This window comes from Neofelis nebulosa, chromosome 8 (assembly GCF_028018385.1).
Source record: "Neofelis nebulosa isolate mNeoNeb1 chromosome 8, mNeoNeb1.pri, whole genome shotgun sequence".
In the NCBI taxonomy this organism is placed as follows: Eukaryota; Metazoa; Chordata; class Mammalia; order Carnivora; family Felidae; genus Neofelis; species Neofelis nebulosa.
The window spans coordinates 119,470,883-119,494,735 of record NC_080789.1 but is presented as its reverse complement, the minus strand read 5'-3'; the positions used below and the strand labels follow the sequence as shown (position 1 = coordinate 119,494,735).

At 35.6% G+C, this 23,853-nt stretch overlaps 1 protein-coding gene across 1 annotated transcript in view; it reads left to right on the top strand.

Moving 5' to 3' along the window:
- The window catches only part of GPR158 (G protein-coupled receptor 158), a 426,460-nt gene that overhangs the window by 188,174 nt on the left and 214,433 nt on the right, over positions 1-23,853 (top strand). Inside the window, exon 3 of the mRNA XM_058681672.1 lies at positions 12,987-13,089. Coding sequence (XP_058537655.1) covers positions 12,987-13,089 — 103 coding nt within the window. The remainder of the gene's footprint in view (positions 1-12,986; positions 13,090-23,853) is intronic.

Below are 23,853 nucleotides of genomic sequence, written 5' to 3'. Positions count from 1 at the left end.
TAACATTTCTTTTTTCTTATTTATGTGTCTTCTTTCGGGTTCAGTCTTCCTTTCTGAAGACTTTCGACAACGAACAGGTAGACATTCATCCCTGTTTTAAAAAGGAGAAATCTGGGGCGCCTGGGTGGCTCGGTCGGTTAAGCGTCCGACTTCAGCTCAGGTCACGATCTCACGGTCCCTGAGTTCGAGCCCCGCGTCAGGCTCTGGGCTGATGGCTCGGAGCCTGGAGCCTGTTTCAGATTCTGTGTCTCCCTCTCTCTCTGTCCCTCCCCCATTCATGCTCTGTCTCTCTCTGTCTCAAAAATAAATAAATGTTAAAAAAAATAAAAAATAAATAAATAAATAAATAAATAAATAAATAAATAAAAAGGAGAAATCAGAAGGAGGAAAGGAGAGATAAGTCTCGAGCAAGTTCAAAACTTAGCAAGGCAAATTTCATTAGATCTTAAGGTTCAAGAACAATCTTTGATGCTGTGCCCTCTAGGCCCACTGGGATGGTAGCATCCTCAGCAGCACTTGTTATTGTTTGCTTTTTATGTCACCCATCCTAAAGTGTGTGAAGTGGTTTCTCATAGTGTACTTGGCTATTTTCTAAAACTTTTATTGATGTCCGATATACATACAGAATAGTTCACAAAATGACCATACTTGTTTAACAAGCACTTAGATATAAAAATAGATTGCTAGGAAAAATGTCCACTTTTGTTTCTCTTCTCTCTTTATATGACTCCAAATTCATATATGTCAGATTTACTATAAACCATATATTCTTTGTGTTCTTTTCTATTATTTAATTTTTTAAACTTCAGACTGGCTATTTTCTGCTAATCTCTATTTGACTTGGCTTATCCTTTCTTTTCTGGTGGTCAATCTTGTGGGGTTTTTTTTGTTTTTGTTTTTGTTTTTGTTTTTGTTTTTGTTTTTGTTTTTTTTTAGTTCTAGAATATCTATATTACTCTTTTTCTAAAAAAATAGATTCCAGTTCCCTGGAGAAATTTTATTTTATATTTTATATTTAATTTTATTTTATTTTAATTCCAGTGTAGTTAACATACAGTGTTATATTAATTTCAGGTGTGCAATATAGTGATTTAACAATTCCATATATTACTGAGTACTCATCAAAATAAGTGTACTCTTAATTCTCTGGGGAAATTTTATATTATTGTCTTCTCTTCTCTTGGACATAGTGATTATAGTTATGTAAAAATCTCTCTCAGTAACTTGAGTATGTACTCATTTGTGAAAATGTCTGTTTTCTCTTGGTGTATTTGGTAATACAGACAGACAATACAAAGGGAAGGGAAGGGAACAGAGTGATAACACACTCTGTTTATATTGTCAGAGTTTATATTGTCTGTTTTTCTCTTGGTGTATTTGGTAATTTGAGAGTTAATGCCAGATATTACGTTGTCATAGTGGTTCTGTATGCATTGCCTTCTTCCAGAGAGGCTCTATCCTGTCTATGATGCTTTACTAGATAGGGAGAGATCACCTTAACCCAAGTAGTGCTTGATGTATACCAAAATGGACAGAAGTCTGTGAAAAGCTCAGAATATTTATTTACTCTTATTGCCAGGGTATGATATTCCAGGGGCTTACTGAGAACCTTGGATATTTATTAGAGCCCTTTGTCCTTGGAAGTTCCTAAACTCCAGTTCAGGAGTTTAATGTTGTATTGTTGCCAGGAATTCAACCCTGTTTCTCTTCAGTTCCTGCTTTGCTTCTTGGACTTGCAACGTGGGCAACTTAAAAATTTAATAAACATCTTTGCCACTTAGTCTTCTGTCCTCGCATTATCTCTGGGATTTTGTCTTTAGGGCTGAGTATTTTTGCAGCCCCCAAACTGATTATTTTTTCATCCTCAGGCCTGTGAGATTATCTAATTTTTCTGGCTTCTCTACCTCTTACCAGCTTCCATCTGTCAGATTCTTAGTCTTTCCCCACTGCCTCATATTATCAAATATTATGTTTGACTCAGAAATGGAGAATATGGAATATCTATGCATTTTCCTTCTTTCTATGATCTTGGCCCTTCAATTTTGGCTCCATTTGCAGTTTTCTGATGCCTCCACACGGGTAGGTAGGTTAGTTTGTTTCTTTCTCTCCTCCCTCCCTTCTTTTTTTTTTTTTTTCTTTCATTTATCTAGACATTTTAATTGTTTTTGGTGGGAACGTCATCCTGCTACACGACAATGTATCATAGCTAGAAATTAAAGTCAGTTCCTTCCTTCTCTCATTTTAGTAATATTTTTTGGTACCTACTGTACGCCAAGCACTGTGCTTGGAGTTGGGGATATTGCAGTAAAGATTGTACCAACTATTCAGGTAAAAAAATAGATTTTTACAGGGCACCTGAGTGGCTCAGTCGGTTAAGAGTCTGACTCTTGATTTTTTTCGGCTCAGGTCATGATTTCACAGTTTGGTTCCTGAAATCAAGACCTGCATCTGGCTCTGTGCTCAAGTGCAGAGCCAGTTTGGGATTCTCTCTGCTCCTCCCCCACTTGTGCATGCTCTCTCTTTCTCTCTCTCTCTCTCAAAACAAAGAAGTAAACTTAAAAAAAATACCTTTTTACCTGTAGCTCAGAAACTCCCTGTATACTCCTCCCTCATCCTACACTCATCTGCCCCACCAAAAAGTAATCATTATCTTGAATTTTGTGCTATCACTCTGTTCTTTAGTTTCACATATGTGTATATCCTTAAACAGGACTTTATAAAAGAATTTTATAAAATTGAAATCATATTACATATATTCTTTTATTAATTTTTGTTCTTAGAATAGCAATTTATATTTGAACAAGTGATTCTATAAAAATGTTTGAAGATGGACTCCTCCAAACATACCTTTTAGTGGTTTTAAGAGGCCATTTAGTGGTGAACAGGGCACAGCACCATACAGCAACTCTGATTTGCTTTTGTGCTTGTGGGTTGTGCTCTCTGAGAACTTTGTTCCCCTTTGTTACTGAAGCAAATAGCGTACGATGAAGCTTAGTAAGCAAGAGCTAAATTAAGTCAAGAATGAACAGAAAATTCCCAGTGGTTTGAGCTGTGGCCACAGGAAACACAGGGTATCAAAGGTAGAACATAGGTGCTTCTTAGTGAGTTTGGAGTTTAGGGCAGAGCAGTGTGTAGTTTTTTTAAGTGTTGAGCACATTAAGAACTATGTTTCTTGAGTCTTCGGGGCTATTTCTGTAGTAGGGTCTGGAAAGCTGGGTTTGCTTACTCAATGAGATATAATCCTGACATTTCCCAGAGTCAGTTTCAACTCCCACAAAGCATCTTGCTGTGTGTCGGTGTGAAGTGTGTAGACTTACAATGTGTCTGAGCCAGATGCTGCATCGTCATCGTTTAGCCCTGTTTTTTGAGACTGGCTCCACTGACAACAAACACATGCCAAAAATTAATAATAGAAAAGTTTCTTTTTTTTAATTTTAACCATATCATGAAGCAAAACATCCCCTCATTCCTCTCCCCCTACCCTGCCCCAGTCCATCATACTTTTTAAACTAGATTCTAGCAACTAATGAATAATAGAGACAAAGCATAGTTCTTTCTCTCCCTGGTGAAAAACGGTATGATTTGTTATTCATGAGTTCTTGTTTTCTTGGAGGATTGTTTGATGAAATTTGTGGGTGATATGTATCCTATCATTGCCTGGAGGCCTTTTAGATTTCCTCGCTTAGAGTATTTTCCTTTTGTTTTTAATAAACTTGCAAATAGTTGTGGAGAAGAGCCACCTGTTTTAGTACGATGTCCCCGCAAACCCACTCCCAAATTAACACATTCAACATTTTACAGTATTTCTTCACAAGTTACAAAGACGGAGTAAAAGAAAAAAGCTGCTTTTAAAAATAATCTAGAAGATGAAGTTACTACTTCATCTTGCCAATGTCAAGACTCTTCCTTTGTCCCTCTGCTTGTTGCCATCTGCATTTTGAATAAGGTTCGGTCAGTTCAATACAGCAGGAAATCTTGTCTGAGTTAGGCAAGGCTTCTGTCTAAGCAGAACAGGCATGCTTTTGCTACTAAAGGGAAAGAAATGACAGCCTAGTCTACCATGGAAGGCCTTGGTCTCCATTGCTATGTTTGCTGAGTTTGGTTTGGGATTAAGCATCTATGAACTGGCCTCATGATTCTCCTTAGACCCAGAGGGGCTTCTGTTTTCAGAAGTTCAGTTACAGAAGACATACTTCACTGGTATGCCCTAAATTGAAGATTTATTTTATAAAATCTGAGCTAAGCAACTCTGCATTGGGAAGGCAGAGGCTTATTTTTAAAATTTGTAACAGGTACAAGAATTAACTGCATGTCTTAAAAAATATATATATATATGTATATGTATATATATAATATTTATATCATATATATTAAATTATTATATATAATTACTAAATTCATATATATATATGTACACATATATATGTTAAAGTTAATAATCTTCACTTACCTGAAGCTAAAGTAACTTCATACAAAATCCAGCAAAATGATCCATTTGGAATATTGCCCCAAACCCAGAAAAATGGAAAAATAAAAGTCTTAGAACAATCAAGATAGATTTCAAGTGGTGACATCCACTCTTGTTTATAGAATGCTACTATGCACCCGTATTTTGTGGAAAGTAGTTATTACTCTGGAGCCCGACCCCTGGGGTTGAATCCAGGCTCTGTCAGTCGCTAGCTCTGTGGCTTTGGGCAAGCTTCTTTAATGGTCTGTGCCTCACTTTTTTATCTTTAAGATGGGGATAATAAAATTGATATAGAATTAAACGTATTAATACTTGTGCAGGCATTAGAACAGTGTCTGGCATATAGTAAACACTTAGAAAATATTAACTATTATCTTACTTATTCTTGCTTTGTTATTTATTATTTCAAATACTCTTGCTTTTTATGCTTGGTGATCTAGTTTCCAGGTATACAGGTAATTATAACTATAAATTAGAAGGGAAAAGACAGTTCTAGCATATTTTACATTTAAAATATGACACTTGGTTTTCAAATTAAGGAAAAAGGAAAAAAACATAAAAACTAAGCATAAGAACTCAAAAAGTTCAGCAGTCATAGTATTTAGTGTATGAAAAAATAGCCATAAACTTTGAACAGCTCCAGAGGGCATTAGTGTATTTCAGCATAGTTTAGTACCTAGTGTTCAGAGTAATGATTCTGACTCGGGAAGAAAATGTTAAATTCTCTTCATGGTGTTCAGTTCAGAGAAGACAAAAAGTGTTTTACATTTTAAGAAGATTCAAAAACAAACTTTAAAAAAAGGTATTGAAAGACCCATTTCTAGAGGATTTTTAATTATATGTTTTTAAAAAAAATTTTTTAATGTTTATATTTATTTTTGAGACAGAGAGAGAGTGTGAGCAGGGGAGGAGCAGAGAGAGAGGGAGACACAGAATCCTAAACAGGCTCCAGGCTCTGAGCTGTCAGCACAGAGCCTGACGCAGGCTCGAACCCAAGAACTGCGAGATCATGACCTGAGCTGAAGTCAGACGCTCAACCGACTGAGCCACCCAGACACCCCAAATTATATCAGTTTTATTGTATTTGCAATTTTTTTTGCCTCCTCCTTTGGGTCCAAATTGGTTTTTCTTCAGAATTATATGTAAATATGATCCTTAGGCACAAGCATTGTTTCCATTAAATGCCCGACATACCTAAGTTTAGCCTTTGTTTTAGCCACTGCACTGCTCAGTAGTACCTTCATACAAAATTTTCATGGCTGTCAAGCCAGCCAGGTTTTGTTTTGTGGTTATGTTCACCAGGAGCTGAGACGAATTCCGTATCATGCCAATTCTGTGTTGCAACATGATCTGTAATGTTTACATACACATTGTTGAGGAAAAAGACCATTTTGCTCTAAATTCTTTTTTTAAATTTTTAATTGTGGCAAAAACACATGATGTAAAATTTACCATCGTAACCATTTTTAAGTGTACAGTTCAGTAGGTTAGCTATATTCACATTGTTTTGTAACAGATCTCTAGAACTTTTTCCTCTTGCAAAACTGAAATGCCATGTCCACTAAATAACTCATTTCCCCTCTCAGTCTCTAGCAACCATCATTGTTTTCTTTTTCTATGAATTTAATTACTTTAGATGCCACATATAAGTGACATTATATGGTATTTATCTTTTTGTGAATGGCCTATTTTACTTAGCATAACATCTTCAAGGTCCATCCATGTTGAAGCCTGTGACAGTATTTCCTTCTTTTTTTAAGACTACGTAGTAATTCCGTTGTATGTATTAGCATATCCATTGGTAAACATTTGAGTTGTTTCTACCTCTTGGCTATTGTGTGTAATGCTGCAGTGAATATGATTATTTAATATTTCTTCAAGATCCTGCTTTCAACTATTTTGGATATATACCTAGAAGTGGGACTGCTGGATCACATGGCAGTTCTGTTTTTAATTTTTTAAGGAAACTCCATGTTGTTTCTTTTTTTTTTTTTTTTCAACATTTTTTTTTTATTTATTTTTGGGACAGAGAGAGACAGAGCATGAACGGGGGAGGGACAGAGAGAGAGGGAGACACAGAATCGGAAACAGGCTCCAGGCTCCGAGCCATCAGCCCAGAGCCTGACGCGGGGCTCGAACTCACGGACCGCGAGATCGTGACCTGGCTGAAGTCGGACGCTTAACCGACTGTGCCACCCAGGCGCCCCCATGTTGTTTCTTAAAACATGTAAAGTGGCTGCACCATTTTATATTCTCACCAACAGTGCATAAGGATTCTAATTTCTCCACAGCCTTACCGGTATTTGTTATTTTGTTTGATCAATAGTGTCCATCTTAACGTGTATAGACTAATACCTCATTGTGGTTTTGATTTGCATTTCTCTAATGATTAGTGATATCAAGCATCTTTTCATGTGCATCTTGGCCATTTGTATGTCCTTTATGTAGACATGTCTATTCAAATCTTTTGCTCATTTTTATATCAGGTGATTTGTTGTTGAATTGTAGTTTTTATATGTTCTGGATATTAAACCCTTATCAGATACATGGTTTACAAATCTTTTTTCTCATTCTATAGGTTGAATGAAATTTTTAAAAATTTAATGTAGTCTCATTTGCTTTTTTTTTTTTTTTTTTTTTGCTTTTGTTGCCTGTGCTTTTGATGCCATAATCAAGGAATCATTCCCAAACCCAGTATCATGAAGGTTTTCCCCTGTTTCTTTCTAGAAGTTTCATGGTTTTAGGCCTTATGTTTAGAACTTTAATCCATGTTGAATTTAATTCTTGTGTATGCTATAAGGTAAGAGTTCAGCTTAATTCTTTTGCATGTGGATATTCAGTTTCCCCAGCACCATTTGTTGAAGAGATTGCCCATTTTTCCCCATTGGCTGGGGAAACATCATTGCAAACATCGTTTGATCATTATATATGATTTATGTATATATGATTTTTATATATGATTATTTCTGGGCCCTATATTCTGTGCCATTGCTGTATACATCTGCCATTATGCTAACACCACCCTGTTTTGATTATTTAGCTTTGTAAATGTTTTTGAAATTAGAAAATGTGAGACCTCTAAATTTGTTCTCCATTTTCAAGAAAATGTGAGACCTCTAAATTTGTTCTCCATTTGCTCTATTTGGGGTTCTAGAGATTCCGTATGATTTTTAGGATGTTTTTTTCCTGTTTCTGTAAAAACTGTCTTTGGGATTTTTTTTAGGGACTTTAATAGAGATTGTTTGAGGGAGCATGGGAATTTTAGCAGTGTTATGTCTTCCAATCCACGAACATGGCTATCAGTCCAGGTGTTTGCATCTTTAATTTTTTTCAGCCATGTTTTGTATTTTTCAGTTTGGTTAAGTTTATTCCTCAGTATGTTATTCTTTTTTTATTTTTTTATTTTTTAAATATTTATTTATTTTTGAGAAAGAGACACATCATGACCTGAACAGAAGTCAGACACTCCACTGACTGAGCCACCCAGGTGCCCTGATTTTTTTTTATTTTTTTAATGTTTATTTTTGAGAGAGAGTGATAGAACATGAGTGGGAGAGAGGCAGAGAGAGAGGGAGACACAGAATCCGAAGCAGTCTCCAGTCTCTGAGCTGCCAACACAGAGCCCGACATGGGCCTTGAACTCATGAACCACAAGATCATGACCTGAGCCGAAGGTGGTCACTTCACCAATTGAGCCACCTAGGCACCCATTAGTTTTGAAGCTATTATAAATGGGATTGTTGTTTTAATGCCCTTTCTGGATTGTGATTGTTTTGTGTATAGAACTTCAATCAATTTTTTTGTATGTTATATTTGTATCCTAGAACTTACCTTAATATATTTATTAATTCTAATAGGTTTTTTTTTTTTGAAAGAATCTTTAGGGTTTTCTTTTTTTTTTTTTAATTTTTTTTTAACGTTTATTTATTTTTGAGACAGAGAGAGACAGAGCATGAGTGGGGGAGGGTCAGAGAGAGAGGGAGACACAGAATGTGAAACAGGCTCCAGGCTCTGGGCAGTCAGCACAGAGCCCGACGCGGGGCTCGAACTCACGGACTGCGAGATCGTGACCTGAGCCGAAGTCGGACGCTTAACGGACTGAGCCACCCAGGCTCAGTTTTCTACACATACAGTCATGTCTTCTGCAAACAGATAATTGTCCTTCTTCCTTTCTTTTTTGGATGCCTTTTATTTTGTTTCCAATTATTCTGCCTAGGACGTCCAGTAATGCTGAAGAAGTGACAGTGGCCTGGGGTGCCTGGGTGACATGATTGTTTAAAGGTCTGACTCTTGATTTCAGATCAGGTCATGATCTCATGGTTGTGAGATTGAGCCCAGCATCAGGCTCCACATTGGCAGCATGGAGCCTGCTTGGGATTCTCTTTCTCATCCTCTCTCTCTGCCCCTCCCCCACTCATACTCCCTCCTTCTATCTCTGAAAATAAATAAAAATATATTAGAAAAAAAAAGAAGTGGCTTTGTCTTCTTTCTGATCTTAGAGGAAAATCTTTCAGGCTTTCACCATTGGGTATGATGTTAACCATAGGCTTTTCATATATGGCCTTTATTATGTTGAGACAGTTTCTTTCTATTCCTAGTTTGGTGAGTGTTTTTATCATGAAAGTGTGTTGAATTTTGTCAAATGCTGTTTCTAAAGGAATGGAAATGATCATGTAGTTTTTGTCCTTCATTTTGTCAATGTGGTGTATTACAGTGGTGTATTACATTGAATGATTTGTAAGTTGAATTATCATTACATTCCAGGAATAAGTCCCACTTGGTTATGGTGTGTAGTCCTTTTAATGTGCTGAATTTGGTTTGCAATTATTTTGTTGAAGATTTTCACATCAATATTAATCAGGAATATTCGTCTGTAGTTTTCTTTTCCTATGGTATCTTTGTCCGACTTTAATATAAGGGTAATGCTGGCTTAATAAAATGAATTAGGAATTATTTTAGAAAAGTTTGAGGAAAAGTTTAGGTTAATTTTTCTTTAAAGATTTTGTAGAATTGTCCACTGAGGCCTCCTGGTCCTGGGCTTTTTTTCTCCATTGGGAGGTTTTGATTACTGATTCAGTCTCCTTACTAGTTATAAATTTGTTCAGAATTTTGATTTCTTCATAACTCAGATTTGATAGGCTGTATATTTCTGGGAATCTATTTTGCTCTACACTCTTGACCACCATCTCTTTCCATTCGGATCTGAATTACTCCTAGGAATGTGACTTTAATTGTATGTTGTTGAGACTATCCTTAATATATCTTTGCTCATGGCTTGGTAAGTATGAGCATTTTGGTTTCATCAAAGAGGGCATCCAATCTTGTGAGTAGCTACCTCACTCACAGAGATACTGTAAGTCTTAATATAAGAAGCTTAGTGTTGATCAAAGGCTATCACGGAACTGCTACCTTCATGGAGGAAGAAGTGTTGCTTTTTTCCATTTCTACTTTCTTGGACTTCTATGAAGATAAAGTAGAAAGGTTTAGATTTGAATATCTAACATGAATGTCTTGAATACATAAAATGAATATTTTTAAATGAATGCTAAATTAGAGTAAAATTCTGAAGAATTTTTTCCTGTATTAGGTTGAAGATCTTTTTTAAATTCTAAATCCCTCAGGAGAAAAATTACAGAAAGCAGCTCCTCAGTCCAAATGTGGTCAACATTGGTTGAGGAGTCACCATACTTATGTAGATTTTTAAAAACTAGTTTGGAGTCACCATACTTATGTAGAATTTTAAAAACTAGTTTGAATACTAACCTAGTTACCTAATCTTGGAAATGTGTAAGTTTGGTTGGGAGATGGCAAAGTTAGAGTAGCTACAGAATCGTGATGGTGGATGGAGCAAGAAAGCATTGCAAGTTGATTGCAAGTTTATAATTATTAATAGAAAAATAAGCCTGGATCACTTTTATATTCTAAGTAAGACAGATGTATATAAGTAATAGCACATTGGGTTCCATGGGGTCCTACAATCTTGGAATAAGTACAGCAGGATGATATTCTTATATTGATGTTAACTGACTGAGTGCTTTTTACTTTTCTTTGAAAATATAAAGTAATTTAAGAAAAGGACAAAAACGTTTGAGGTAACTAATAATTCGTATTGCTGTGTTTTCCATAGTAAGATTGGAAAACTTTTTTTTTAATGTTTAAGAGACTTTATATTTGGTCATATTTATCTGATCAGTTAGGTTTTTTAACCTTTATTTTTATTTCAACCTTAGAGTTAGTTTATTGTAAAGAGATATTCTTGTTCTAATAAACTTTCAGATCTGCCTTAAACATTTAAGGTTTTCAAATGAAAACTTGCAGTGCTGTCACATTATCAGGGAATTCAGTGTTATTTGAAGGAATAGCATTAACCTCCAAACTGCAGTGAGGCAGAATATTTAAACTACACCACTGTATTCTTAGTATGTAAGACTTAGTTTACCTGGATAAATCTATGCTGGATGAATGTTTGCTAAATGTAACTTACAAGAAATTTCACATGTTATGCTCATAGAATCACAATCTAGTTAATGAGATAATGATACCCCCATTGAATTACTCTTCTGAGTTTCCTTTGTTTTTTCCTTTCTGCCTAACATTTTAGTTCTAGGGTGTCCTCTCACCACTTTGGACTTCTGTCCTTCATAGCCAATAGGCACTCTCTTAGTGATCTAGTCTTACCTGATTCTATAGCTTTATCTCTCATCTTTGTGCAAATCAATCCCAAATTATACAGCCCAGACATCTCTCCTAAGCTCCATACTACTTTATAAGCCTGCCTATTTGATATCTACAATTAAATTTAAATAGACACTTCACACTTAACATTTGCAAAACTGAACTTCTGCTCTTTCTTCCAAATCTACTCTATCAAGAGCCTTTCCTCACTCAATGATGGCAGCTCCCGTCTTAAGGTTGCTCAGGCCAGAAAACCAGAATAAAGTCCTTTATTCTTCTCTTCCTTTCAAACCCTATATTTAATTTATTAGGACATCTTGGTGTTTCTGCCTTCCTCAAACTGTACATGAATTTGACTGAATGGTTGTTCTTACAAATTAAAAAAAAAAACAAAAAACTGAGGTTCAGAGAAGTTATGAGAACATCCTAAGTTCACAAAAGTAGTTAGTAATAAAGTCATAATTCAAATCCATATTTTCTAACTGACCACACATATAATATGTTCTTTTTGTAATACTAGTGCTTCTCCAAAATAAATGCTATAATTTTTTTTTATTTATATAGTTCAGAGATATGATCTGACCTATTGTGTAACTGGGTCTTTTTAAATAGTATATGGTTCTATAGGAATTTTCTAAGCCTAATTTTCTAATTTATAAATACTTGCCAATTCAGTTGAATTGATTGGTACTTATCTCTTCTTGTATCTTCCTCTGGGTCAAGAACTATGCTTTCAATTGAAAATTGTGTATTGGGTAAAAAGAAAAAGTGTGGGAGTAGAAGTCATGAAATAAAATATTCAAAGAGATCTCTTAGAAAGCTCTTTGTTAATATTTTCTTGTTATGTCTGAATTTAGAACATGTATTAACTCTTGCTACCTTAGATAAAAATACTTTTCTATTTCTTGGAGTTTTCATGGTATGTAATATTGATTTTGATATTAATCATTGAAGCTTGGGTTATATAATTATTATTTAAATTATTTAGAGTTTTCTCTTAAGGGCTTCTGTATCAGAAGGACATTTTATAACTTTGAAATCCATTAGATCATATATTTTCTAATTGATTATTATGGCTAAAAGTTGAAAAGAAATGTAGCAGAAATGTAGCAGAAATGAAGTATGTCAAGCCAAATTTTATGAGATTTAAGGATCTCTTTGAAAGAAACCAAGATTGAGCTTTTGGGAGATGCCTATTATGTCTGTTGATGTGACATCTTTGGAAAAGGATCAATTTTTTAGATTTATGTACATGTAGAACACTTATCTATAAAACAGATTTTAGGTAAAGTGCCCTTGGTGTCATTATTCCATCTTTTTTTCTCTTTTAAATTTGTGTTTTAAAGTTTACTTGTTTTATTATTTCACCAATTTGTGTTATTTTGTTCCAAGGATGAAAATTTGATAAATATTTAATTCAGAGAAGCAATTTTCACATCTCACATCCTACCTACCTATCTACCTACCTACCTACTTGCCTTTGCTTTGATAGAAGTATTTAGCATGGAATCTCTTTTAAGACATTCTTATAGGCTTTGGAAATACCTCTCAAAGCAAACAGATGATTATTTGGGGCATCAAACCCAAAAGCTGCGCCTAGAAATTTACTCCCTATGGCAACTGAATGAATTAAAGTTGTGTGGTGCCTGCAACCATAATGGCATGTATTTAGAAAGGTAACTCAGTTTGCTGCTTCTAAAAAAAATGTCTGTTGACAAACAAATCTAAAATAATAGTTCAAAAAAGAGATGCTTCTGTTACCATTTGCAGTGGTGGATATCTGTGAGTCTTTATACTGTGAAATAAACTGGTCAACTATACTGCTGTCTTTTCTTTTTCATAGTGTATGCCAATTAAAGGCCTAGGATTCGTGCTTGGAGCCTATCAGTGCATTTGCAAAGCAGGATTCTATCATCCTCAAGACTTCTCAGTGAACAACCTCCCGAGTAAGTGCCCTTTGCTTCTGTGCATATATATGAGTATGCATAATATACACCATTATTAGTTATTCAGATTTTCTTTTAACTTTGTTGGGGTTCTTTATTTCAGTCCCCACTGGTTTGACATTCTTTCAACCCTTAAGGAGTTTTTGCTTTGGTTTGTCATCTGTCGTACCCTGGAGTACCATAAAAAAAAGTGTATATTTTGGTTTTCAGTACATTTCCTGAAAATAGTGTAGCTATGCAGTAAGCTCATTTGGGATTTAGTTATTGAGAGCGGTTGCTGCAGGAAGTTCCTAAATCTCATTTTGCTAGTTTATTTATTTATTAATTTGTTTATCTATTAGTTTTCTATGCTGCATAAAGAAATACCACAAAGTTGACACAAATTTATTATCACACAGTTTTCATTGGTTCCCTTTCTAGTCAGAGGTTAGCCTGGTCCCCTGACTCACCAGGCTAAAACTGAGGTGTCATCTGGGACGTGATCTGATCTGAGGCCCAGGGTCTTCTTGCAAACTCATGTAGGCCAATATCTTGGAACAGTATGCTTGAAGCCACCATGTTTTGGATAGATGTTAGTCAGTCTGGGCTTCCTCTCAGCTTTTAAAAGTTACCTAAAGGCCTATCCAGGTGACCCTTTTACAACACTGCAGCTCACTTCTTCAACACTAGCAAAAGAATTTCCTCACTATGCTCAGATTGAAGCTTCTATAACACAATGTAATCACGAGAGTGACTATCCCATCACTTTGCCAGGTAATGTAACCTATTCGAAGGAGAGACTATCTCATCATATTTACAGGTCCACTTACATTCCAGGGGAGGTGATCATACAGGGTGTATACTCCAGAATCAAAACTTGACTCTCTGGTATTATATTCCTATTCCAGAAGATGTCAGTGCTACAATTAGAATGTTGTTTTTTTACTTTATCTCTAGAGAATGCAACGTTGCCACATTGCACTTGTAGCCAGCTATTGGATATGGTAACAAGCACATTGGCTTGTAGCCAGCTATTGGATATGGTAACAAAGAGAGAGAGAGCGTAGTGGTAAAAGGGGTGGTTTTATAGGAAGTTAAGGTTTGGGATTACGGAAACTGAGGTGCAGGTATCTTTTAGATAGTCATTCACAAATCTTTGCAGCCCCTATTATTGGTCTATATAGGAGTTTGCATTTCTACTAGGCGTCGTTCAAAGGGTGCACTGAGATTGAGACCTGAGCTTCTTCCTCTGGGAATTTTGGCAGACGTCTGGAGGTTTTTTTGTTTTGTTTTATTTTCTCCTGGAAAAAATTATTCTTGGAATTGAGTCTGTTTACATTTAACTTTAGGCTCTGGAGATGAGTAACATTTTGCTCTCTCCTCAGTTGTATAGTTCAGAGTTCAGCCCTTGTTCTGATTAATAGTTAAAGGTATAATTCTAGGATGGCCTCCAAGATTCTGTTCCCACATGCCCTGTCCAATACCTTCCTCTTAAGTATGGGTAGGACCTCGGAATACAGTTAGTTGGTTACTCCCTTGCTTAGGCTATATTATCTAGCAAAGGTGATATACAGTCACCTATGTGATTACATTGCACTCAGTAAGATTCCTTCCCATAGTAAAAGACTGAAGAGAGGTTCTAGTGTTGGCTTTGAAGAAGTAAACTACCTTGTCGTGAGAGGGCCACACGGCTAAAACCTGAGAGTGGCCTCTGGAAGCAGAGAGCAAATCTCATGGGCAGCAACCAAGAAAACATGGACCTCAGTTCTACAGCCGCAAGCGACAAAATTTTCCACAAAGCCCGAAAACATGTGGAAGAGGATCCTGAGCTCCAGAGGAGAATTCAGCCAGGCCAAAACCTTGGCTTCAGCATAGTGAGACCCCAAGCAGAGAGCCCAGTTACACTGTGTCCACACTTCTGATCAACAGAAACTGGGAAATAATGAAGAGGTATTTTAAGCCCCCAAATTTCCAGTAATTTGTTATGTAGCAATAGAAAACTCATGCAATAGCAGTGATGATAACATATTTTCAGGATGGATATGCTTTTCTTTGCATGTGTGTGTACCAACCCATGGAATACCAGAGCCACTTTGACATTCTTCACATTTATCGTCCAGACATAACATATGATTCAACACTGAAGAATTAAGAGAATAGGTTTTAGCTTATGTTCGGTGAAGGTATTTTGTATCTGGTTTACCCACATTTGTTCTCAGCTCCCACTATGTGACTGAAATAAAACATCTAAATATTTTAGAACCAGAGAATGACTATGCTATTTGCTTACAACACCACCAGGAGAAACTGGTTAACCTTTAACAACTTATCTTTATTTAATTTGCACACTCCTACTTTCTTCCTTATTTTAAAAGCCAGTGTTTTTCACTGGACCTACTTTCTCTAAGAAAAGGCGGCTTCTCTGTGTAAATCAGACTCCTGTGTTGTACATGCTGCAGCCACGGAAAAGAGGCCACAGTTTTTAGAAAGATGATCTATATTTAGACCTTAGCTGTGATTCAGCTTTGACCTTAGCACATACTTAACAGGACCTGACCTTCCTCAATGACAGAGCAGAAAGCTAGCTACACGTGACAATTTGAAGTCAGTAAAGTGTTCCTGGACCAAAACTATCTTTCCTGATGGTCTTGTCAGGTTGCAGGAAAAACCACTATTATTTACTCCTTGTCCTAAAGAAAGAATACAACAGTCTGACCAGGAATGCAAGTTATAACTTATCAGGGTCATCAACTGAGGACTGCCAAGCATTTTTTCTATTTTTTGTTATTATCAAAACATATACTATATATATCTGTGTTTTGCTATATTGCCTTTTCATCATAGCATCCAGGAAGTTCACATTGACAGTTGTTTTCAAATATTTTTAGGGAGCTACCCATGACTTAAGGAATGACTAGGTATAGCTCTGGAACCAACGGTAAAGAAGGCATTGAAGACCCAAAAATGAGATAACATTTGTGAAACTGATAGCATAGTATATGGCATGTAGTAAGTGTTCATAGATATAGTTAAATAAGTGAATAATCACACATGCATGTGAACAAACAGCAGTGATAATCCTTAAACATCATTGATCACTAGCACTTTGTCACCTATTTTATCATACTACAATAACCAATTTTTTAAAACTAGAACTTTTGGAGAATGAATTCTACGTGGACAGGACGGCAGAAGAGTAACAACCAGTGACACATTGAGTAGGGCAGTAGGAAGAATACTTGGGGGCTAGAGGCAACAGGAGGAAATTTGTTGCCTGATCAGGAGAATGGGATTCAGAAAACACGATACCTCAAAGATAAAACTCACTTAATTTACAGTTGTAAATCTAAAGGTCAACATCTGAAATTCCCACGTCTATTATTGTCTGGTTATCACATTTGGAGACAGGAGCTGAGATATAGTGCTGTTGTCTTACAGAAAAGGTAGATGTGACTTAAAAATCCTGTTAAAATATGAAGTGATTTAAAATATTTATTCAGAGTAAGACCCACAGTAAACAAAGGGCTTGTAAAGACCAACACGGATGTGTTTAAATGACATGATTTAAAATTGTGCTGACAGCCCAGAGACTGTGTTTCTGGATCTCTCTTGAAATTGGTGGTCATATGTGATCTAATAGGATCTGACATCTGGATAGTAACAGGATTTCAGAATAACCAAGTACTGATGTATAACTGTCTCTTCAAATCCAGGCTGTGCACTTCCAGGTTGATGTAAAAGAAGCTTATGACACGCTCATCGCTCTCAAATGCATCAGTCTTTGTATGAGTTCTGTCTCCGGTGAAACCTCTTTTCTCTTTTCTGTGGATACATTCCCAACCTTTCAGTTTTACTTCTCTTGTCTTTTAATTGACTGATTCAGTGTATGTACCTTTCCAGATGAATCCAACTTACCAATGACCCATACTTAAAGATCACAGTCCCTGATTTGGCAACTCTGGTGCTAATGATGGTGGGGGGAAAAAGACAAGAAAGTAGAGATTTTAAAAAGGTATTATCTTGGAGGAAAAGAGAAGCTCTTTGAAAGCAGGTAAGATACAGGAATGCTGAGCAAACTGTTAAGCAAGGCTCGCCTTTCTGGAATAAGTTTACCCCTCCTTTTTTCATGATCGGAGAGCTGGAGATATTTGACTTTATGCAGACTAAGTCCTTTATCAATCTCTAATACCGATCCTAAATTTAGAACAGATGAAGAGAGCTTGAACATCATGTTCTCATTATCAGCATCATCACTTTTGCTATTGGTGGGACTTCAACCTTGTGGTCTGATTCACTTCTGGTGTGGTGTAAAATTAGTCCTGATCAGTTTTATTCCAATTGTAGTAGCGTGGTTACCCATCTACTTGCGCTTTTGTTTTTGCCTCATTCATTTGACTAATTTTCACTTGTTAAGTCTTCCTTCATCAATCCTATTCATAGTGAATGGAGTCCAGTCACTCAGTGTGTCTGGAAGTTAGGGTCGGTTGCCAGTGGAAGAATTCCCAATGCCGTTAATGTTCTTGGACTGTCGACTATTGCATTTAATCTGTTTTTCTTTGACTGTATTCGTTTCTACTGTTGGGACATGCTGCATACAGTCTTGGACGTCCCTGGTTGTTAAATTTCTACCAGAGCTGAATTTCTTTCATAGGTTAGCACAGTGATTAAGAGCATGGTCTTTGGAATAAGTCTAACTTGGGTTTGAATGCTGGTGCTGCTAATCACTTGCACTGTGCTATATTATTTAACTTCCCTAACCTTCATTTATATCCTGTGTAAAATTGGAATGACACCACATGCTTTATAAAATTGGTATAAGGATTCCAGAATAAACTTAAAGTTCGAATAATAGTAGTTGGCACATACTAAATGCTCAAAACTGTTATTTTTATGATTATTATTTAGAAGATTTTGTCTATTCTGCTTTCGTCTTTCCTCAAGTATCTCTCCATTTTGATTCCTTTCATCTAGCATATGCTCCACTTCCCAGCAGAGGATCATATTTTCACGTCCCAGACCTTTTCAGTTCAGTTTGTCCTTAAAACGGACCCTGCTATCATCTATAATATTCAGTCATCCAAAAATCTTCCTTTTTCCTACTAGCTGAAAATTACTTCAATAGATTAAAAAATATTTTTTTTATTTATTTACATTATTTTACTTTATTGGACTGCTAATTTGAGATTCACTTTTGTAAACAATCGTCTTCCCCAAAATATTAAAAAAGGCCCTCTGGCAGGGAGATGTGACTATCAGTCACATATTAGCTCACTGTAAAAGGCAGAATGATGTCCCTTCCCACCCTTCAAAGGTATGTATGTTCCACTTTCACAATCTGTGAATATATCAACCTCACACGGCAAAAAGGGACCTTGCAGATGTCATTAAGTTACAGACCTTGAGATGAGAAGATTATCCTGGATTATCAGGATCATTCTAATCACGAGTCCCGAAAAGCAGAGAAGTTTGGTGGCTGTGGTAAGAGATAGAAGTGAGGACACAAGAGGGGTCAGAGAAATGCTACATTGCTGGCTTTGAAGATGGAGGAATGAACCCAGCCAAGGAATGTAGGTGACGTCAAGAAGCTGGAAAAGGCAAGGGAATGGAATCTTCTCTAGATTCTCTGAAAAAAATATAGCCCTGCTGATACCTTGATTTTAGCCAAGTGAGGCCCATGTCAGACTTCTGACCTTTAGAACTATAAGAATGAATATAACTATATTCTATTTCATTTAGGAAGCAATATACACTTGTATTGTTTTAAAACACTGGGTTTGTGGGAATTTCTTATAGCAGCAATATAAAACTAATATACTCAGCTTGCTTCCCACCCAACATTCATTCCACTGTTTACAGCAGCCCATAGTGCTTTCTCTAGAGGAATTGTTCACAATTCTAGATAACTGACTCAGAACAATGTATGAGTGGGCTTTTGAGTCAAACATATTTGGGTTTAAATCTTGTCTTGGAGACTTGGGCAAGTCTCTCCTAAATTCTGAAATTCTCTTTCCATATTCATAAAGCAGGAATAGTGGAATCTATTCTTTGCTAGTTTTGAGGAGTAAATGAGATAACATACCATGTCCCCCAAATGATAGTGATTATTTTAATGTGAATATGGGAAATTTAGTCCTTTTACTTATAGTATTTATATATTGGATGTTGTGGGGATTGAATGAATAAATTGTAGCCAAAAAATACATTGTTTTTAATAATTTTATAAGTCATATCAGAATCTTTCCAAGATCTAAAATGTAGGAGACAATAGAAAAAATGAATATATGCATCAGTAAGCACATAGAAATATAGGGAAACACTGGACCTCTGACTATATTCATAGTGAGGGAATATAAATTTTAAAATGCTTGCACTGGGCTTCAGGTCAAACTTATTTTTACAACTAAACATTCATGATGTAAGTATATGATGGCATATTAGCTAATCCTGATTTTATGATATGCGAATATACATTCATGTCCTAACAGTAGAAATCTTTTTGTGTAATAGTCTAGGTATAACCATATTCAGCCAACTCTTCTCTTCTTGTGGACATTATAGATCTTGAACCAAATATACACAGAAATCTACTGAATGTGTTGGAGTTACTCATGTACATGTACCTTTTTCCACTTGATTTTTGGATGTGATTTTAACACGCTGAAAACTGAAGACAGATTACTTTATCATCCTACACCATCAAAAAACAAATAACAATATATCTCCCGATGGTTAGCTCATTGCTGCATTGTAACTCCAAACCTTGATTGATGAATATGTTCCCTCTAGTTCTAATGAAAAAGCAAATATGCGTATGGAAAGAAGGGAGATGTTTACCCTAATGGTGATTTCAGATGAGTGTTATTTGTACCTACAGCTAGTGTTGAACTCTCATTGACTTGATTCTCTGTTACTTTCAGCTGAATTATGTTCCTTGTCTGTGATTCATCTTTTTCTCACATGCCTTACAATGGAAGGAGGAAGGGGTCATGACATATGGGCATCTGAGTTAGTCTTGCAAAGGTCCAGGCTGTATCTTCCTCTGCCATAACCAGTTCCTATCATGGAGGGTTACAGTACCTCCAATCTGAGTGATTGGTTTATTGACTGATTTATATGTCTGAAAAACCCGTCTGTCAAAAAATATTACTGAGCATTGACTCTGCATTGTTTTAAGCACTGGAGAATAAAAAGTGAGTATAAAAAGTGGGGTTTCTAAGATTACTGGACAGATTCACATCTTCTCAAAACATATTGCAATATCCACAAGCAACAAATGAAGAAAGTCTTGAGTAAAATACAGCCACTGTTCAATCAGTAAATCAGATCAAACGTAAGAGCTTTATGATTTAACTGGCCTTAAAAGGTTGGCATGTTTTCTCTCCATACTCAAATATTCAAATGTTATCTTTTTGCTCTTCTGAAAACACAGCTTTATCCTGCTGGCACTTAAGACTCTTAACCAGCAAAACACTTAATACTGTAGTGATATTTCTATCTGATGCTTGTACTATAGAGACCTGAAATATATAACTTCTGTTTCAATCCATCCTACCCACTTCAACTCATTCCTTTTTTTTTTTTTTTTTTTACTTTTTAAAAAATGTTTATTCATTTTTGAGAAAGAGAGAGAGAAATAGAGAGCATGCATAGGGGAGGGGCAGAGAGAGAGGGAGACACAGAATCTGAAGCAGGCTCCAAGCTACGAGCTGTCAGCACAGAGCCCAACATGGGGCTCGAACCCACGAGCTGTGAGATCATTACCTGAGCTGAAGTCGGATGCTAAACCAACTGAGCCACCCAAGTGCCCTACTCATGCCTTTCTAAATCAGAAACTCAATGCTTTTTTTCCCCATAAAACATAGGAAGAAAACTTTCTGTGGTACATTTTAACAATATGTATCACAAGTCACAAAAATGTGGATACATTTGATCTATAAATTTGATACTTCTATTCCAGGATACTTGGATTCCAAGAAAATTCCAAGAAAAATAGCAATCTAAGAGATTAAGAGAAATGTATGTTCTTTTTTAATCAAAAAAAGGAGGGGCAGAAGAAAAGTACCCCTTTAATTTGTGCATTAATTGAATCTTTAGAAAACCAAGCCAGAAAGCTGATTTTAAGAAATTTCTGAAAAGTTGTAGTGTTTCATCAGCAGTGACCATATTTACCACTTGAATTTTCACACTAGATGACAAAATTTCTCATTGTAAATAGAGTGTAATTTTTGTTTTGGTAGTAGGCATTCAAATAGAACTTTGCATATAGGTTTTCTAATGTTACCTACTGATGTCATTTGCAATTCTCTTGATAACATTACCGTGTTGAAGGAAAAAGTTTAAGTTATTAATGCTTAACATTATAAGGGCAACTTTTAATTAGTAAATAATGCAGTTTAATCTTTGCTGAACTTTTTTGTGGGAACAGGTATTGCTAGGAATGACAACACTATTAACTGAAATTCAGATTTAATAAAGTGATAGTATGTCTAAGAAAATTATTTAAAACTCTATCTCTACATTTTTTTTTGTTATTTTGAATTACCTATATTTCTTCAGTAGAAGATTTTTCTAAATCTCCAAATAGAATGAAATATTTAGAAAAGCATTGTTAATAGTGTTAACTGTTCTACTATTAGAATATAAAAAAGCTGGGGCGCCTGGGTGGCTCAGTGGGTTAAATGTCTGACTTTGGCTGAGGTCATGATCTCACAGTTTGCTAGTTCCAGCCCTGCGTTGGGCTCTGTGCTGACAGCTCAGAGTCTGAAGCCTGCTTCACATTCTTTGTCTCCCTCTTTCTGTGTGTCTCCCCTGATCGCACTCTGTCTCCCTCTCTCTCAAACACAAATAAACATTAAAAAAAATTTAAGAAAGAATATCAAAAAGTGGTACAGAGTTTAAAAGAACCATAAAAGGAAGTACTCACTAAGGAATCATCTCTACTTCCTAGTTTAATGATAGAGAGTAAAGTATTACATTTATTATTCAATGTAAAACAATGTGGCCAAGAGTAGCATACAGGCACATGCTTTAATATTTGTTACATGTATCTAGTATACATTATTTTTCATAGCTGCATGTTTGCTGTGTGATACAATCTTAAAATTTCACTGATTCATACTTTGTGAAACAAAAATGTTATGAAACATCAAAACTTGCAAACTGATCAGAAAAGTTTTTTGGGAGACTAGAAAAATTACTTCATTTTAATAACGTTCCGTATCAGAGACTAGAGACCTGGCACGTAAATGCATTGCCTTGCCCTAGATTTCATCCTGGTTGGATGGCAATAGCCACAAAAGACATAACTGTGAGAACTGATGGAATTTTAATATGCACTATTCATAAAAAATATTGTATCAATACTAAACTTCCCAACTTTTATAATTGGAATATGGTTTTGTATGAGAATTCTCTTTCCTTAGGATGTACAAACAGGAGTATTTATGGGTAAAGGGATGAAGTATCTCTAACTATCGAGTGGTTCAGAAAAAAATTGTACACGTATAAAATCTGTAAACACCTATCCATCTGTCTAGAGAATATCAATGATTGGGTAAATGCTGTGGACTATAAATAGTGGATCTAAGTAAAGGATATATGGAATTTTTTAATTTGATAAATTAATGTATAATTTTCTTGAACATAATAGTTCCATAGAATTCCATTGAGTAAATGTACTATGGTTTACTTACCTGTTCTACAGTTTATATTTTTATGAATTTATATAAATATAAAACTATACTTACATAAAAATGCCCCAGGGTTTTGTGTTATTCTGATGCCAATGTAGTAAAATTAAAGTAAGCAAAAAGGTTAACATACTCTTCACAAATTTCACAATTTATCTCAACGGGCTCATGTTCACAGGTGAATATTTGATCCCTCAGGTATCCTGTGGTGCTACTATAACCTTCTCCTGTCCTCTTTTATATTTTTGCTCAAGGCAGCATACTGATCATCCATATAATGAGCTGAAAAGCTGCTGTCTATTGCCAAAGCTAACAGCTCTTCATATTTGCCATTTGTCTTCAGGAAAGCATTTGTTTTATCTGAATGTTCCAAGTATTATCTGCATTTTTATGCTTTAGCAAAACAGATTGAGATTCTGTGCATAGAGGACGATTACATGTTGCTCAGAACTGAGATTCCCAAATCAAATTATTCTCCAAGATGATTTCTAAACACACTTTCTTATAGGTTCCAAAGACTTCTATTCCTAACATATATTTCTAATTTGTGTCCAGCATCTTGAAACATAACATTTTTAAATAAATTCTTAACCACTAAATGGTTTGGGAACCTGAAGAAGGTTTATTGGATTGTATATTTTCAACTATACATTTGTATTACAGATAAGGTCTTTTATTCTTTTGGAAGAGCACTTTCATCATTAGCAATCATTTGCTGAGTATCCAGTATGTATAAAATACTGTTTTCAATGCTAAGTGCATAAAGAGGTGTCTAAATCATGGCCCTTATCCTCTGGGAACTTAAAATTTTAAGCCATTATAAATTAAGGTACCACTTAGTAGATTAACAAGAAGCCCATTATTGTTATTCAGTAATATTATGATTTCTACTAGCTTAATATATTCCCTTGTCCTGGACAGAGAACTTCAGCATAAATTGATAAAACGTTTTTGAAAACTAGAAGACTATTTAATTGTGCTTTGAGTCCTCCAGGAAATACTGAATGTAGAAAGTTTCATACTCAATTTTAGCTTTTCTGTGCTTTAGAAATCAGGTCTCTGACTTGAAAAACTTGTGGTTTTTCTTCCTCTCTAT